This window comes from Aotus nancymaae, unplaced genomic scaffold, assembly GCF_030222135.1.
Source record: "Aotus nancymaae isolate 86718 unplaced genomic scaffold, 86718_ANA_hifiasm-v0.15.2.pri h1tg000020l, whole genome shotgun sequence".
NCBI lineage: Eukaryota > Metazoa > Chordata > Mammalia > Primates > Aotidae > Aotus > Aotus nancymaae.
In genome coordinates this window covers 55256859-55271699 of record NW_026988432.1, presented here as the reverse complement: position 1 = coordinate 55271699, position 14841 = coordinate 55256859, and the positions used below count along the sequence as shown (strand labels likewise).

At 43.7% G+C, this 14841-nt stretch overlaps 1 protein-coding gene across 1 annotated transcript; it reads left to right on the top strand.

Annotated features, from left to right (window-relative positions):
• The first annotated feature begins 5654 nt into the window (after positions 1 to 5654).
• SNRPD1 (small nuclear ribonucleoprotein D1 polypeptide) lies at positions 5655 to 14542 on the top strand. The gene is made up of 4 exons (XM_012445041.2): positions 5655 to 5775; positions 10940 to 11016; positions 12061 to 12252; positions 14365 to 14542. Exons 1-4 carry the CDS (start codon positions 5762 to 5764, stop codon positions 14439 to 14441), a joined length of 360 nt encoding a protein of 119 aa, XP_012300464.1. The 5' UTR covers positions 5655 to 5761; the 3' UTR covers positions 14442 to 14542.
• The last annotated feature ends 299 nt before the right edge of the window (positions 14543 to 14841 follow it).

Sequence of the window (14841 nt, the reverse complement as noted above, 5' to 3'; positions counted from 1 at the left end):
AACGACATTTCAATTTGCCATCAGGAAGCACACCACTACTATACAAATTATGATGCTGGCCCCACATACTTGAGAGGGGATGAGTAGGCATTAGTCAGATTAAAGAATGCACGTACGAAAGGCTGGAGAGGAAATAAGCTTCATGAATTGCAAGAACTCAATTTTTGTTTCTTGAGACAGATTCTCGCTCTGTCACCCAGGCTGGAGTGCAGTGGTGTGATCTCAGCTCACTGGAACCTCCGCCTCCTGGGTGCAAATGATTCTCCTGCCTCAGCCTCCCGAGTAGCTGGGACTACAGGCGCCCGCCACCACGCCAAGCTAATTTTTGTATTTTTAGTAGAGATGGGGTTTCACCATGTTGGCCAGGCTGATCTCAAACTCCTGACCTCAGGTGATCCGCCCACCTCGGCCTCCCAAAGTGCTGGGATTACAGGTGTGAGCCATCCCACCGATCCGCAAATATTCTTATGCTTTTGAAGGGAAAGGGGATGGCTTAAGAAGTAGGAAGGGCCCCGTCAACCTAAAAGGAAGAGGCTGAAGCACAAAATGTGATTTAAAGAGTACTGAGCCAAAGTGAGGACAGCTGCCTGGAAGATTCAGACACAAGCAACCTTGAATATGAGCTCCTTTTGGCCTTTGTTACAACCAAGTTTTTAAAGGCTAAAAACCTGGACAGGGAGTGAGCTGATACAAAGTTTTTTTTTTTTTTTTCAGGGATTCTCATTGGTTTACACAAACAACATTGATTAGTGATTGGCTAGGCATTGTTAAGCTATAGCATATAGGGTTTACTGTCTGGTGTGACATTATTAGGTATTTTACAGCTATTTGTAATGATAGCAAACAGTTTCGTGTGTGTGTGTGAGGGGGCAGGGTCTGGCTCTGTTGCCCAGACTGGAGTGCAGTGGTAGCAACTCAGTTCACTGCAGCATCTACCTACTGGACTCAAGCAGTGCTCCCGCCTCAGCCTCCCGGGTAGCTGGGACCACAGGCATGCACCACCATGCCCAGCTATTTTTTTGTATTTTTAGTAGAGACATGGGGTCTCAACATATTGCCCAAGCTGGTCTCAAACTTCTGGGTTTAAGTGATCCTCCCATGTTGGCCTCCCAAAGTGCTGGGACTTACAGGTGTGAGCCACCAGCCTGACCACCAACAGTTTGAATAGATGAATGAGACGTTTGTCTCATTTTAATGTTTCTCTGGGCTTGATAAAGTTTAAAAACTCTCATTCCTCAAATACAAGTTATTTTCTTTTATCAGTCCAAAGTAGGAAGGGCCTTCAAGACATAGAGAGGGATACTGCAGTACTGGGGATACTGCAGAGAACAATACACAGAAGTCTCAGTACTGGGGATATTACAGAGAACAATACACAGAAGTCACATTCCTCAAGGAGCATACATCCTACTAGAGGAGGCATTCTGTTATTATTATTATTATTTATGAGACAGAGTCTCACTTTGTTGCCCAGGCTGGAGTAAAGTGGCACAGTCTTGGCTCACTGCAACCTCTGCTTCCTGGGTTCAAGCCATTCTCCTGCCTCAGCCTCCTGAGTAGCTGGGATTACAGACACCTGCCACCACGCCCAGCCAATTTTGGTATTTTTAGTAGAGATGGAGTTTCACCATGTTGGTCAGCTGGTCTCGAACTCCTGACCTCACGATCCACCCACCTGGGCCTCCCTAAATGCTGAGATTATAGGTGTGAGCCACTATGACCATCCGAGGCATTCAGTTATTTCACAAATATTTATTGAGGGGATATTACATACAAGGCATTATTCTAGATGCTGGAAATGCTATAGTGAACAGAAAAGACATAATTCCCTGCTTTTGATTTACATTCTTGTATCTGACAATAATTAAGTAAACAAATAATTAAATGCTAAGAAGAAAACAAACATGGTCCTCAAGAAGCACTGTCTAATCACACTTTCTGTAATGATGGAAATATTCATATATCTGCATTATTCAAAAGGATAGACATAGATACATGAGTATTTGAAACGTAGTTACCAAAATTGAGGTATGTGCCACCACGATCGGCTAAGTTTGTATTTTTAGCAGAGATGGGATTTCTCCATGTTGGTCAGGCTGGTCTCGAACTCCCGACCTCAGCCTCCCAAAGTGCTGGGATTACAGGCGTGGGCCACCGTGCTTGGCTTTTTGTATTTTCAGTAGAGACGGGGTTTTACCATGTTGGCCAGCCTGGTCTTGAACTCCTGACCTCAAATGATCCACCCGCCTTGGCCTCCCAAAGTACTGGGATTACAGGCATGAACCACTGCATCCAGTCTGAGGAGCTGAATTTTTAATTTTATTTAATTTTTTTTTCATTTTTAAGAGATGAGATCTTGCTATGCTGCCCAGGCTGGCCTTTAACTCCTGAGTCAAGTGATCCTCCTGCCTCAGCCTCCTGAGTAAGTGAGACTATAGGCCTGTACCACAGGGCTATTTAATTCTAAATAGCAACATCCAGGCATTATTCATTATCTAGGGGCTCATTGATCACATTACAGGTTTGTTTGTTTTTAGAAACTCTGTCCTTGGCTGGGCAGTGTCTCCCTATAATCCCAGCACTTTGGGAGGCTGAAGTGGGAGGATCAATTGATCCCAGGAGACTGAGGCTGCAGTGAGCCAGGATCACACCATTGGACCTCAGCCTGGGCAACAAAGCAAGATCCTGTCTAAACAAACAAACAAAACTATGTCCTGAGATTGGTTCTTCTTCTGGTGGTAAGGAAGTTCCCAACAGCTCCAGCGGTTACTCTCTCTCCATTTATAACCAAAAGAAAAGAGCATTCCCTCCAAAGTTCTGACAGGATTAACTTAGATCTCAAGCCTACTATGAACAAGTAATGGAATGTAATTATTTTAAAAGGTAGTCAGCTTTCTTAGGACCACAAGGATCACCAGAAAAATATTAAGAACATTTGGAAAGACAAGGGGATAGATGTTGAGAAGGCAACACACAAATACCCATTTTAGCCTTGTTACTCAAATTGATGTCCATAGAGTAGGAGCAGCTTCATCTACTGAAGGCTTATTAGAAATGCAGAATTTCAGGCCCCACAACAACTGAATCAGATTTTCATTTTAAAGTTTCCCCAGGTGAGTCCTACATACATTGAACTTTGATAAGTATTGTCTTACAATATCCAAGAGTTCTGTTGATCAGGGATGGAGTCTCAACTACAGATACAAATTAAAAAATACACATAAAGCGACTACAGCCACAAGCTGGGATGCACTTTAACTTGTATCGGCTCCATAGAGAAGGAAGAGCCAGCTAAGGAGATTTAGAAAGAATAGTTAGAGGCTGGGCATGGAGGCTCTGGGGCTGTAAACACAGCATTTTGGGAGACCACAGCAGTAGGATCTCTTGAGCCCAGGAGTTGGCGACCAGCCAACGTAGTAATACCTCTCCTCTACAAAATAAAAAATAAGGCTGGGCGCAGTGGCTCATGCCTGTAATCGCAGCACTTTGGGAAGCTGAGGCAGGTGGATCACTTGAGGTCGGAAGTTCGAGACCAGCCTAACCAACATGGAGAAACCCTGTCTCTACTAAAAATGCAAAATTAGCCAGACGTGGTGGTGCATTCCTGTAATCCCAGCTACTCAGGAGGCTGAGGCAGGAGAATCGCTTGAACGCAGGAGGCAGAGGTTGCAGTGAACTGAGATCACACCATTGCACTCCAGTCTGGGCAACAAGAGTGAAACTCCATCTCTAAATAAATAAATAGCTGGGCATGGTGGCACACTCTTGTTATGGTCCCAGCTACTGAGGAGGCTGAGGCGGGAGGATTGCTTGAGCCAGGAAGGTTGAGGTTGCAGTTAGCCCTGATCATACCATTGCATTCCAGGCTAGGCAATAGAGCAGACCTTATCTTAAAAAAAACAAAACAAAAGTGTTTAGTGAGATTAGAAAAAAGGCCAGGTGCCGGGCGCGCGGTGGCTCACACCTGTAATCCTAGCACTTTGGGAGGCCGAGGCGGGCGGAGTTCGAGACCAGCCTGACTAACATCGTGAAACCCCGTCTGTATTTGAAATACAAAAATTAGCCGGGCGTAGTGGCGCATGCCTGTAATCCCAGTTACCTGGGAGGCTGAGGCAGGAGAATCCCTTGTACCCGAGAGGCAGAGGTTGCGGTGAGCCGACATCACGTCACTGCACTCCAGCCTGGGCGACACGGCTGTGAGATACCCTGTTTCAAAAAAAAAAGAAAAAAAAAAAGAAACGAAAAAAGGCCAGGTGATCTTGGCTTCCTGAAAGCTGAAAGAGGAAGGGGGAGTGTCTGTGTTAAATTTTGATGAGGCTCACACTTGTAATCCCAGGACTTTGCACTTTGGGAGGCCGAGGCAGGCAGGCAGATCACTTGAGGTCAGGAGTTCAGATCATCCTGGCCAACATGAGGAAACCCCGTCTCTACTAAAAATACAAAAATTAACGGGAGGTGGTGATGTGTGCCTGTAATCTCAGTTACTGGAGAGGCTGAGGCACAGAATCGCTTGAACCCAGGAGGCGGAGGTTGCAGTGAGCCGAGATCGCACTACTATACTCCAGCCTGGGCGACAGAGCAAGACCCTATCCCAAAAAAAATTAAAAAAAAAAATTTTTTTTTTTGATGAGATGTTGAGAAAGACAAAGATTGAAAAGTTTCTCTTATAGATCGAAACTTAAAGTGAAAATAATCCGCTACATTGTGTGATTTTCTTTTCTTTTTTGAGATGGAGTTCTCTGCTGCCAGGCTGGAGTGCAGTGGAGCGATCTTGGTTCACTACATCTCAGCCTCCGGGTTCAAGCAATTCTCCTGCCTGAGCCTCCCGAGCAGCTGGGACTACAGGCGCGAGCCACCATGCCCAGCTAATTTTTGTATTTTTAGTAGAGACGGAGTTTTACCATGTTGGCCAGGATGGTCTTGATCTCTTGACCTCGTGATCCACCCGCCTCAGCCTTCCAAAGTGCTGGGATTACAGGCATGAACCTGGCCCCCAGCCCACTGTGTGGTTTTCTTCAGGTACATTAAGTAATGCCAAAGACCTCCTGGTGTTGGAACAGAATCAGCATAATCCTTTGGGTTTCTCTCAGAACTTCTTTTCGTTCAGTAAGGAATTTATACTAGGTGCTGTACTCACGGTGCCCTGCTGTTCAGAAGCGTGATGGTGACAGCACTTTTTTTTTTTTTGAGATAGAGTTTCGCTCTTGTTGCCCAGTCTGGAGTGCAATGGCGCGATCTCGGCTCACTGAAACCACCACCTCCTGGGCTCAAGCAATTCTCCTGCCTCAGCCTCCAGAGTAGCTGGGATTACAGGCACGGGCCACCATGCCCAGCTAATCTTTTGAATTTTTAGTAGAGATGGAGTATCGCCGTGTTGGCCAGGCTGGTCTTGAACTCCTGACCTCAGGTGATCCACCCGCCTCGGCCTCTCAAAGTGCGACAGTGCTATTAACTGGATTTATTCTCTTGGAATCTCCCTCTCTTGCAGGACATATTTCCTCGTAGACTAGCCCTCGACGCCCTCTGCTGTCTCAAGGCAACCTCCAGCCGCCAGGGGCCGTAGTAGTGCTCCTCGTGGCCGGAAGGGAGTGCGGCCCAGCGCAGCCTCGGCGTTTCCGCCGTGCGTCTGCAGTGCTCTGCGTGCTCTTTACGTCCGGAGGCCCTGGAGTAGGCGCTTCCGGCCATTCATACTGCAGTCGATCAGTATTCGGTTACTGGATTTTGTGAGCTATCGGAACCAAAGGGTGACGGCGCTGCTAGGATGAAGCTTGTGAGGTGAGGGGGTGACCAAATAGCTCTGGGGGCTGTGAAGGGCGGGCTTGGCCCGGAGTCCGGAAGGCTGAGCTCTCCCAGTTGCAGGAGGCGGGAAAGCCGCGTGTGCGCGGCCTGCTAACGGCCGGCCTCCTGAGCCTGCTGCTCGTGCTCTGGCCTGGGCTTCCGCGTGGGTAGCGCACGGATCCCGGGTTTTTTCCAAGAGATGGGTATAAAGGCCGAGCGCTTTCTTCCCGCCTAGTGACTTAGAGGCTTTAAGGTTCCGCGCCGCCTGGGACACAGGTCGCTCTTACGGTTACTGATTTTCTTTTTGAGTGAAATTCCAGTCTCACTTAAGAGTACTTGGAAGCTGTATGAGCTTATCTGGAAATAATTACACCTGTTTGCAAAACATTTTAAATCAGAGAAGGCCTCTGGCTTCACAAGTTTTTGTTTTAGTTTTTTTTAAAATAAAGACAGGGTCTCACTTCGTTGACCAGGCTGGTCTCGAACTCCTGGTCTCAAGCGTTCCGCCCGCCTCTGCCTCCTAAAGGGCTATTACAGTTGTGAGCCACCGCGCCCGGCTGGTTTTTATCTTTTGATACTCCTTAGACTTATGAATGATTATTCCACCTAAATTTCCCGTTAAGGTAGGCTTTTGATTTAGGAAAATCTAATATAGGGCAGAAATTATCACAATGTAATTGTGGCTGATTATCTAGATAAATACATAGTTCTCCTGTTTTATTTCTTTCGAAATAAATAAACCTGGTCGGTTAGGTGAGTGTACTACTTTACTGATGTGAATAATTACAAACTACCTGCAAGTAGATTTGGTTTTGGTGTTTTTCCTTGAGACTGAACCTAGGACAGAGGCAGACGTTTCTCATGACTAAGCCAGCAATTATAAATATTTAGCTCGTTTCTTTCCTGTTGAGTCAAGGATTGTCAGTGTCCACTAAATAGTTTATGGGCACCTGTTATATACTAGGCACTGGTAATAGAATTTTTTAAAAGGCAGAGTCCCTGCCTTGTTGAAGCTTTCTGATTAGTGGTGACTACAGAAAAGTAGATAACGTCTGAAATAACGTTTGTTCGAAACATTTTAAATAACATGTAGAGGCCTTCAATATCAGGGAGGAGGCTGCTCGCGCCTGTAATCACAGCACTTTGGGAGGCTGAGACGGGTGGATCATCTCAGGTCAGCAGTTTGAGTCCAGCCTGACCAACATAGTGAAACCCTGTCTTTACCAAAAATACAAAAACTAGCCGAGCGAGATGGCGCGGGCCTGTAATCCCAGCTACTTGGGAGGGTGAAGCAGGATAATCACTTGAACCCGGCAGGCGGAGGTTGCATGAGCAGAGATCACACCATTGCACTCCAGCCTGGGCGACTCCGTCTCCAAAAAAAAATTATATTCAGGGAGGAGTTGGTACGAAAGACATTTAAGGTTAATTTTTGGTGTATTTTTATTTGAACTATAATTTTGGATAAGAAGTCCTAGAATTAATTAGCTCAACGTGGTGGCGCATGCCTGTAGTCCCACCTACTCGGGAGGCTGAGGCAAAAGAATCGCTTGAACCCGGGAGGCGGAGGTTGCAGTGAACCAAGTTCGTGCCACTTCACTTCAGCTTGATGACAGAGTGAGAGTCCATCTCAAAAAAAATCCTAGAATTTAAAGTACATTTTTTAAGCTGAGGCAGGCGGATCACCTGACATCAGGAATCCAAGACCAGCGTGGCCAACATGGTGCAATCCCTACTAAAAATACAAAAATTAGCTGGGCATGTTGAGGCGCTACTATAATCCCAGCTACTGAGGAGGCTGAGGCAGGAGAATCACTTGAATTCGGGAGGCGGAGGTTGCAGTAAGCTGAGATCCCGCCACTGCTGTACTCCAACCTGGGCGACACAGCGAGACTCTATCCCAAAAAAAGTTTTCTTTTGTATTTTTTGAAATTTCTCCATACCTGCCAAGCTGAATCTTAATCTACTCATAGTTCAATTTTATGTAATACACATTGGATCCCGTTTGTTCCATTTAAAGATACTGCATGTTAAGACAATTTTCCCATAATTTTTAGTACTTGTACTGAATCCTGTTTTGTGTCTTAGATAAAATATAGAAACAATTTTTTTTCTTACTGGAGACTGTATTTTTCCTGCAGAAAGTGATTGACTAGTTTGCATTTTCAGTAGACTTTAATTTCTGTATCTCCATTGGTGGTGTTATCATCCTTATCCTCACTGTCACCCTAACCAAAAACCTGGGAGGTGAGCTTGACTTTTTCTCTCCTGATGTTCTTGACATTTGATAAATTGCTGAGTTTGCCAATGTTACCTACTTCATACACGTGTCCCACGTTATCCTATTTTGATTGGTTTTTGGGTTCAAATAGTGTGTTTTGATACTGAGGGACACTACTATCTGACTATTTTATGTCTAAGTTTCACTAAGTAAAAATAATTCAGATATTGAAAGATTCATCTGAAAATAATTTGAATCCATTTGGTTCCTAGGCTCAGAGAGGGAGGGATAATTATGTATTTGTCCTGCCTGTAGCAGCCTCCATTCATTCCAGACACCACCACTGAGATTCAGGCCCTTCTTATCCCACTCATGGTTTTTTTGTTTTCCTTCTTTGAGGTAAGTATTTTATACAATGAAATGCAGTGTATATTTCCTGGTATTGAAAAATGTGAACACTTTTTTTTTGAGATGGCATTCCACTCTTGTTGCCCAGGCTGGAGTGCAATGTCACGATCTTGGCTCACCGCAACCTCCACCTCCCAGGTTCAAGCGATTCTCCTGCCTCAGCATCCCGAGTAGCTGGCATTGTAGGCATGTGCCACCACACCTGGCTAATTTTGTATTTTTAGTATAGATGGGGTTTCTCCATGTTGGTCAGACTGGTCTCAAACTCCTGACCTCAGGTGATCTGCCCTCGGCTTCCCAAAGTGCTGGGAATACAGGTGTGAGTCACTGTACCTGGCCTGTAAAACTTCTTTTACTCACATTTTTGAGATTCATCCACATTGTCAAGTGCATCACTGATTTGTTCATTTTTATTACTAGATATTAGTGCATTGTGTGTTTAGAAGTTCTGTATTTTAGGCCGGGCGTGGTGGCTCACAACTGTAATCCCAGCACTTTGGGAGGCCGAGGCAGGCGGATCACAAGGTCAGGAGTTCAAGACCAACCTGGCCAATATAGTGAAACCCCTTCTCTACTAAAAATACAGAAATTAGCTGGGCTTGGTGGCACATGCCTGTAATCCGAGCTGCTCAGGAGGCGGAGGTTGCAGTGAGCCGAGATTGCACCACTGCACTCCAGCCTGGGCGAAAGAGCTAGACTCCGTCTCAAAAAAAAAAAAACCCATAAACAAACTTGAATGACTGGCAAACCAGTAGAAAACAAAAACTCAACCTAATTGAGAATGTGTAAATAATGTGAACAGACAATTCACAGAAGAAATACAATTTTCCCATATTCATGAAAAGATAATCTCACAAGTAATTAAGGAAAAACAAATTTTTCCCCCTATCAAATTGACAAAAATTGGAAGGATCGATAGCAACTAGTGTTGGTGAGGGTTTGCATAATTGGGTTAGTAATGGGAAAAAGTTGAAACAAACTAATGTCCATCAACGAGAGTAATAAATTTTGACATTTCCATATAGTGGAATACTTTTCAGTTCTTAGAATGTTACTTTGTTATTTTAGTGTTTTTTGAGATGGAGTCCTGCTCTGTTGCCCAGGCTGGAGTGCAGTGGCACGATCTTACCTCACTGCAACCTCCACCTCCTGGGTTCAAGCAATTCTCATGTCTCAGCCTCCCAAGTAGCTGAGATTACAGGCCTTCGCCACCATGCCTGGCTAATTTTGTTTTTGTTTTTGTTTTTTTTTTGAGATGTAGTCTCACTCGGTTGCCCAGGCTGGAGTGCAGTGGTGCGATCTCGTCTCACTGCATCCTCTGCCTCCTGGGTTTGAGCGATTCTCCTGCCTCAGCCTCCAAGTAGCTGGGACTGCAGGCATGTGCCATTGTGCCAGGCTAGGCTAATTTTTGTGTTTTTATAGAGGTGGGATTTCACCATATTGGCTAGGCTGGTCTTGAACTCCTGACCTCACGTGATTTGCCTGCCTCAGCATCCCAAAGTGCTGGGATTACAGGCGTGAGCCACTGTGCCCCACCATAATTTTTGTATTTTTAATAGAGGCAGGGTTTCACCATGTTGGCCAGACTGATCTTGAACTCCTAACATCAGGTGATCTGCTGGCCTCAGCCTCCCAAAATGCTGGATTACAGGCGTGAGCCACCATGCCCAGCCGAGGTTCTTAGAATGTTTTATATGTTGGTTGAAATGGAAATGTGTCCAATACAAACTGCTAAATGAGAACTACAAATTATAGAACTGAGTAAAATATAACCCAATTTGTGTAAAAATAAATTTGTATATATACTTAATGAATGCATATAAAATGATCTGGAATAATATTCCTACATACCCACAGTGCAGGGGTTAGGAAGGGAGATTTTTACTTTACATATAGGTGTATAATAAGTTTGTAGGTTTTTGTTTTTTTTTTGAGACGGAGTCTCGCTCTGTCACCAGGCTGGAGTGCAGCGGTGCGGTCTCGGCTCACTGTAACCTTCGCCTCCTGGGTTCAAGCAATTCTCCTGCCTCAGCTTCCCGAGTAGCTGGGACTACAGGTGCATGCCACCATGCCCAGCTAATTTTTGTATTTTTAGTACAGGCGGGGTTTTACCATGTTGGCCAGGATGGTCTCGATCTCTTCACCTCATAATCGGCCCACCTCGGCCTCCCAAAGTGCTGGGATTACAGGTGTGAGCCACCGTGCCCAGCCCATGCTTGTAAATATTTTTACCAACTAATTCTTTATTTCTTTTTCATGATTTATAATCAGTCTAAGATCTTGTATGTCTGGATTTGAGGTTTGAAAATTAGAAACATCCAAATGACAGCTTGTTAGTATTGTTATGCTCCTTCATAAAGGTTGAGGACATAATTCAGGAAAAGCTGAAATTGTTATGCATATTATTGATAGGAATTGATACAGGTAGCATCTAGCAAATTTTCAACATCTAGATGTTTCACCCTTTCAACTTAATAAATGTGATTTTAAAGTGTCACAGGTAGAAATTAATGGTTTTATTCCTATTTATAGATTTTTGATGAAATTGAGTCATGAAACTGTAACCATTGAATTGAAGAATGGAACACAGGTCCATGGAACAATCACAGGTATGGAGGTTGGACTGCTTTTATAACAATTTTTTTCTTCTCTTCCACCTGCTAGCTTCTTTTTTGATTGCTTAATGAACATTATTGTAGCACAAATCCTTATTTTGTCTAAATTATTTAATTGATTTTTGGAGACAAAGTTTCGCTGTATCACCCAGGGTGGAGTGCAGTGGCGTGATCTTGGCTCACTACAACCTCCACCTCCTGGGTTCACGTGATTCTCCTGACTCAGCCTCCAAATATCTGGGATCACAGGCGCCTGCCACATGCCTGGCTAATTTTTGTATTTTTAGTAGAGACAAAGTTTCACCATGTTGGCCAAGCTGGTCTTGAATTGGACCAGGCTGGTCAGTAGACTTCAGGTGATCCACCAGCCTTGGCCTCCCAAAGTGCTTGGATTACAGGCATGAGCCACTGCACTCCGCCTAAGTAGGTATTTAGTTATCCCATTTGTTCAGATATGATTTGATAAAGGCTTCAGTATTCAGGTGTCAGCTATAATGTCATATTTTCACCCTGAAAAATCTTGCTTTGTATTTTGTAAAATCTTAGAATAATAGCTTAATGAGAAAAACAGATTGTGGCAGACTACTTAAGAGCCTGTGCAGCTTTATAATCAAAGTATTCTTAATAAAAGCAGTAACAATTTTTTACTTGTATACATAGAAGCAGAAACAAAGGTGAGGATAGTTTGATAGAATGGGGCTTATGAGGAAGTTACGATGACAGTGGGAGAAACAAGTAAGAAACACCTGTCAAATTGGTAGTGATCCTAAAGCCCAGTCAGGGTTCTTCCATGGCTTGCTGCATTCACTTCTGTAAGCAAAACATTAGTGAGCTAGGAAAAATCTCTAGGAAGGAAAAACTGCTGATTTATACTGACATTATTCCCCCATTTACCAGTTGCACGTGCTAAATTGTGTCACAGAAACTTGCACTGTAGCAGAACAGTATTCTTTTGTAGTCCAGTATTTGCTGTGGCTTGGTAGATTAGTTGCCTTCCTTATATCATACTAATAACTGCCCAATTCGTTTCCTCTTTAGGTGTGGATGTCAGCATGAATACACATCTTAAAGCTGTGAAAATGACCCTGAAGAACAGAGAACCTGTACAACTGGAAACGCTGAGTATTCGAGGAAATAACATTCGATACTTTATTCTACCAGACAGTTTACCTCTGGATACACTACTTGTGGATGTTGAACCTAAGGTGAAATCTAAGAAAAGGGAAGCAGGTAAGTTTGAAGGAATATAAACATTTTTTTGAATGCTAATCCTAATCTACACTATTCAAAATATAGATATTTGTAAACAACACAAGTGTCTTTGTTGTTTAATATTTCCTATTGTATGTATTATAACTCCTGGGGTTGCTGTTAAAAACATTGATGTATTTCCTGTTCAAAGGATTTATCATTTCCTGTCCCCCACCTCCAACTTCCTGCCCCCACTTTGGAAGATTTGGAGATGGACTCTTTATTCCTAGTATTCTGAAATTTCTTAATGTCTTGGTATAGGGGCTTCTCATGTCTGTAATTGCAGCTACTTGAGAGGGTGAGGTGGGAGAATTGCTTGAACCCAGGAGGTGGAGGTTGCAGTGAGCCAAGATGGCACCACTGCATTCCAGCCTGGGCAACACAGAGTGAGATCCTGTCTCAAAAATAAATAAATTAATTAATTAAATTAAATTAAATTTATTTTTAGGCTGGGTGCAGTGGCTCATACCTATAATCCCAGCACTTTGGGAGGCTGAGCTGGGTGGATCACCTGAGGGCGGGATGAACTTCCAGTCTGATCAACATGGAGACTCTTTAACAGACCAGCCTGACCAATATGGAAAAACTCCATCTCTACTAAAAAAATTTTTTTTCTTTTTTTGAGACAGAGTCTTGCTCTTGTCACCCAGGCTGGAGTGTTGTGATGTGATCTCGGCTCACTTCAACCTCCCCCTCCCAGGTTCAAGCTATTATTCTTCCTCAGCCTCCCAAGTAGCTGGGACTACAGGCTCGTGCCACCACACCCAGCTAATTTTTGTATTTTTAGTAGAGGCGGGGTTTCACCGTGTTTGCCAGGATGGTCTCGATCTCTTGACCCCGTGATCCACCCGCCTCGGCCTCCCAAAGTGCTAGGATTACAGGCGTGAACCACCAACCCTGACCTATTTTCTTTCTTTAAAAAGAAAAAGAGGGCCGGGCACGGTGGCTCACGCCTGTAATCCTAGCACTTTGGGAGGCCGAGGCGGGTGGATCACGAGGTCAAAAGATCGAGACCATCCTGGTCAACACGGTGAAACCCCATCTCTACTAAAAATACAAAAAATTAGCTGGTATGGTGGTGTGTGCCTGTAATCCCAGCTACTCAGGAGGCTGAGGCAGGAGAATTGCCTGAACCCAGGAGGCGGAGGTTGTGGTGAGCCGAGATCACGCCATTGCACTCCAGCCTGGATAACAAGAGCAAAACTCCGTCTCAAAAAAAAAAAAGAAAAGGAAAAAGAAGCCAGGCATGGCCTCTTCCAGTACTTTGGGAGGCCCAGGTGGGTGGATCGCCTGAGGTCAGAGTTTGAGACCAGCCCGGCCAACATAGTGAAACTACGTCTCTACTAAAAACACAAAAAAATCAGCTGGGCGTGGTGGTAGGTCTGTAAAGGCTGGACTACAGAGTGAGACCCTATATCCAAAAAAAGAAAAAAAAAAAATTTAGAATGTGACTGTGTCAGGATTTTCTAATATTCATAGCTGTCTGAAGATGAAATAAGTTTATTTGGGTGATGAGTTCTCTGTCACCATGATACTCAACTAGAGTTAGGATGACCAAGTGACAGGGATATTGCTATATGGGTTAAAGCACTAGATTATGTTTGGGTCAAATGAGTTTTAATTTTCTGAAGAATTAATAAGATTGTGATTTGATACCATAGTTATAAACTGTCCTGGTTTTGAATTAACTTGCTTGGATTTTATTCAGTTACCAGACTCTGGCATCAAGGTATTCATGTTCTATTGATATATCTCTTCCATTTTTTGTGAGGTTCAAATCATTTTATGGTGAATTTGAGACATGATGTAAAGAAAACATATTTAAAATTTGACAAATTTCTTAGTAAATAAATTGAAACAAATAATAATCTTCCTAGGCCTTTAGTTCTTGGTTCTGTATGATAATGTGTTGGGAGGTGGGGGGAAATCTGAAGTCTTAACACATTTAAGAGAAGCTAAAGTTTTCTTTACTGTAACTGCTAATAAAGAGCTATAAACGGGGAAAGGTGTGTGTGTAAACGCTGTTTGTGGTGGCTAGGTAACATTCGTGCACAAGAGAATTGAACTTGCTTTGTTTTTCTTTTCCCTCAGTTGCAGGAAGAGGCCGAGGCAGAGGCAGAGGAAGAGGACGTGGCCGTGGCAGAGGAAGAGGGGGTCCAAGGCGATAATGTCTCTCATGATTACTGTTTCAAAGTCATGGGATCTGGGATATTTTTTGTACAGGTTGTGTTTGTTTATATCAGTTTTTAATAAACATAAATGTGGGACAGAGCGGTCTATTGAGTATATCAGAGTTTTAGTAGTTTCCTCCACATTCACGAGAATACCACAGTGAGAGCTAAGCATTTCTACTGGGCAGTTTCATTTTTAGATGATCAGGCTTTAAGTTTTTGAACTAAAATTTTTATTTTTATGATAATAAAAATAAGGTTAAAAGAAAAATCTCAGACAAATTAAATTTGACAGTTTAATTGAGCAAAGAACAATTCATAAATCAGGTAGCCCCTGAACCAGAATAGGTTCAGAGGCTTCAGCCCAGCTGCATAGTTGATGAGGATTTATGGACAG